The sequence below is a fragment of the Colobus angolensis genome, unplaced genomic scaffold (genome assembly GCF_000951035.1).
Source record: "Colobus angolensis palliatus isolate OR3802 unplaced genomic scaffold, Cang.pa_1.0 Scaffold59, whole genome shotgun sequence".
Lineage (NCBI taxonomy): Eukaryota > Metazoa > Chordata > Mammalia > Primates > Cercopithecidae > Colobus > Colobus angolensis.
In genome coordinates this window covers 10,773,639-10,776,742 of record NW_012119487.1, presented here as the reverse complement: position 1 = coordinate 10,776,742, position 3,104 = coordinate 10,773,639, and the positions used below count along the sequence as shown (strand labels likewise).

At 59.2% G+C, this 3,104-nt stretch overlaps 1 protein-coding gene across 1 annotated transcript in view; it reads right to left on the bottom strand.

Moving 5' to 3' along the window:
* Positions 1 to 1,597, bottom strand: part of PRR25 (proline rich 25) — a 2,342-nt gene extending 745 nt beyond the window's left edge. Inside the window, 2 exon segments of the mRNA XM_011962491.1 lie at positions 834 to 1,411; positions 1,574 to 1,597. Coding sequence (XP_011817881.1) covers positions 834 to 1,411; positions 1,574 to 1,597 — 602 coding nt within the window.
* Positions 1,598 to 3,104: the final 1,507 nt, after the last annotated feature.

Here is a 3,104-nt window from a genome sequence, read left to right as displayed (position 1 = left end):
CCTCCCGGGTTCAAGCGAATCTCCTGCCTCAGCCTCCCGAGTAACTGGGATTACAGGCGCGCGCCACCACCCCTGGCTAATTTTTGTATTTTTAGTAGAGAGGGGTTTCCACCATGTTGGCCAGGTGAGTCTCGAACTCCTGACCTCAGGTGATCTGCCCACTCTGGCCTCCCAAAGTGCTGGGATCACATATGTGAGCCACCGTGCCCGGCCTCAAGTGTTTTTGAGACAGAGTCTTGCTCTGTCGCCCAGGCTGGAGTGCAGTGACTATCTCAGCTCACTGCAGCTTCCACCTCAGCCTCTCCAGTAAGCAGGGACCGCAGGTGCACACCACCACACCCAGCTAATTTTTGTATTTTTTTGTAGAGATAGGGTCTCACTGTGTTGCCCAGGCTGGTCTTCAACTCCTGAGCTCAAGGGATCCTCCCGCCTTGGCCTCCATAAGTGCTGGGATTACAGGTGTAAGCCGCTACTTCCTGCCGTCTACTTTCTGTATTTTGCAAATAAAAGGTTTGCAGGTCACATCAAATATCAAGTGATTGATCTGTGGGGACACAGGCGCCTTCCTCAGGGCCCCTCCCTCCCTCCCTCCCTCCCTTTCTCCTGCCCCAGCCAGCCTTGTGCATCTGCACATACCTGGGCTGCCCAGGGGCCCTCTGCTGCCCACTGAGTGCGAGAAGTCTCAGTCGCTGCAGCGACCTGGTGCTGCCACACGGGTGGAGAATCCATGGTGGCCGGTTGGAGGCCTTGGCACAGACCCTGCACACCTGAAGGCTTCTGCTAGCAAAGCCCTGGAACCTAAGACCAGATGCCCAGGGCTACGGCCCACTTGGGATGACACACAGGGTCCCCAGATGGGTGCATCTATCCCACTGACCCCCTTTTTGGGGTGCATGTATCTGTTCTGGGGCTGCTCTGGGCCCCAGGGATTGGGGGTGGACGGTGTCGCCTTGTGAGAAGGGGCCGGTGTGGCAGGAGTGCCCTGTGGGCGCAGGCCAGGCCCTGGAATGGTCTGTGCCTCACACACTGCGTTGGCAAGCGACTGCGCTGTTCCTCAGCTGTTGAGGAGCTCAGAAATCCAGGCCGGCATCTTTCTGCCCCACGTGGTGGTACAGATAGCCAGGAAGTGAGTGCCAGCCGCCCAGGGCCCCAGGCCCATTTCCCGAGACAGGGCTTGGCCGCCTGTGGTCTGGTCTCCACATGGCAGGATGCACATTCGAGGCCTGTGACCCACGGGGTGGGAAGTGGGACATGCAGGGGCCCCACCTGTGTTGGGGTGACCTGGCTGTCCCCAGCAGCCGCCTCTACACGGGGGCTTCTGGTCAGTTTGGGCCGTCCTCGGGTCTCGCTGGGCTCTGCCAAACCCATTTGCCAATCCGATTTGGAAGACTGTCCCGTCTGCATGGTTTCCCTAGGCCTGGAAGCAGCAGCGGCACCACCCCCTACACTGGGGGTCCCAGGATCCCCGATGGGCTGTGGCGTGACCCATCCAGACTCTTAGAGGCCAACCTGGACTCACAGGACATCCTGTGGTTCCTGGTACAGGCAGGTCCTTGGGCCCTGACGCACTTACAGTGGCAGCCAGGGAGCCCGGCATGTTTGAATGAAGCCGTGGGGACGGCCAGAGGCCAAAACACACCATCTTAACTTCTGATTTTCCTTGGGCAAAATCACTGGACCTCTGTCATCCCCTTTTTTTTTTTTTTTTTTTTGAGACAAGGTCTCCCTGTTGTGAGCTGTGGCGTGATCACAGCTCACTGCAGCCTCCACCTTCCAGCCTCTCGGGATCCTCCAGCCTCAGCCTCCCAAAGTGCTGGGATGACAGGGGTGAGGCACAGCACCCGGTCTAGTCTTCCCAAAGCAAGTGTCAGTCTGGGTGGGTGGGGACTCTCCCAAAGCCAGAGGCCCCGTCAGGCTACTACACGACTCTGGCCACCACCCTGTGGATCGCCGGCTCCTAGGAAAGCCGCCCCGGGGACCACAACACCGGAGGTGGCCTGGGGCAGCAGGCGCGACTCACTCGCCCTCGTCTCCCCCCACAGACCTTGGAAAGGTCTCGCCTCAAGGCCTCTCACCACCCTCAGCTGAGCCAATGTGTGTCTATTTTGGAAAATCTGCAACGTCTTTGAGCTGGTGCCCTTGAAAGAGTAATTTGGTGTAGCCGGCGGTGGGGGCCTGAGCCCAGCAGGCTGTTATTTTGCCCATCGGTTCCCCTTAAACACATTCAAGCTCAGAGTGGGGGCAGCACCCCATCCCCAGGAGCCCAGCTGGCATTGTTTCCGGGGACGCACTGACCTCCAGTCCTCAGGCCAGGAGCTAGGGCGTCCGAGGCCGTGGGGATCCACCGCCCAGCCGGCTTCTGTGCTTCCAGGGCCTCCTGCCTCGGGCCACACTTCTGGTTAGCAAAGAGATACCTGGGTTTTCAGGAGACGGGCGTCTCTTAAGCAGGAATCCTCCGGCAATTGCAATTGTAACCACGCACCGACCTGCAGCTGTTCTGAGTAAACTGAGCTGCAGCAGGCACGCTACCCCGAGGCTGCAGTGCAAGGGGGGCTACGGCCTGGCCCCTAGCAGGCCCCTGACTACACAATGGAGGTCAGGTGTGGATGACAACCATGCACGCGGGATTGCCTTGAGGTTTTCTGTGCTTTTGTTTAAGAGCTTAAATTGTTTTTGAAAATCACTTTGAAACTTTCACAGAGGACATAAAAGTCGTTGCCGTGAGCTTCCTCTGATTCAGAGGAGCGTCCTTCATTATTTCCCTGGGCCCCACATTTGCGGTTTTGTTTGCAGGGACTGAGCGAAGTCAGCATGTCCTCCACACACATTCATCCATTGCCCCCAGGCTGCCTGGGGCCAGCAGGCCACAGGGTCCCGCTAGGACAGCCAGAGCCCAGGGTACAGGCGGGTGGAGGACGGGGCTAGCCCTGGGTCCCCAGCTCAGCACTTTGTTCCTCTGTTCCCTGGGGAGGTGACTGGTGTCGGGGGCTGTCTCCCTCACCCACTCGGAGTTGAGGCCACAGGCAGAGGCCAGTCCTGGGAGACCCTGCCGCCGCAGCTTCCCGCTAGAAGGGGGTCAGAGACCCCTGTGCCAGTGTGGGACC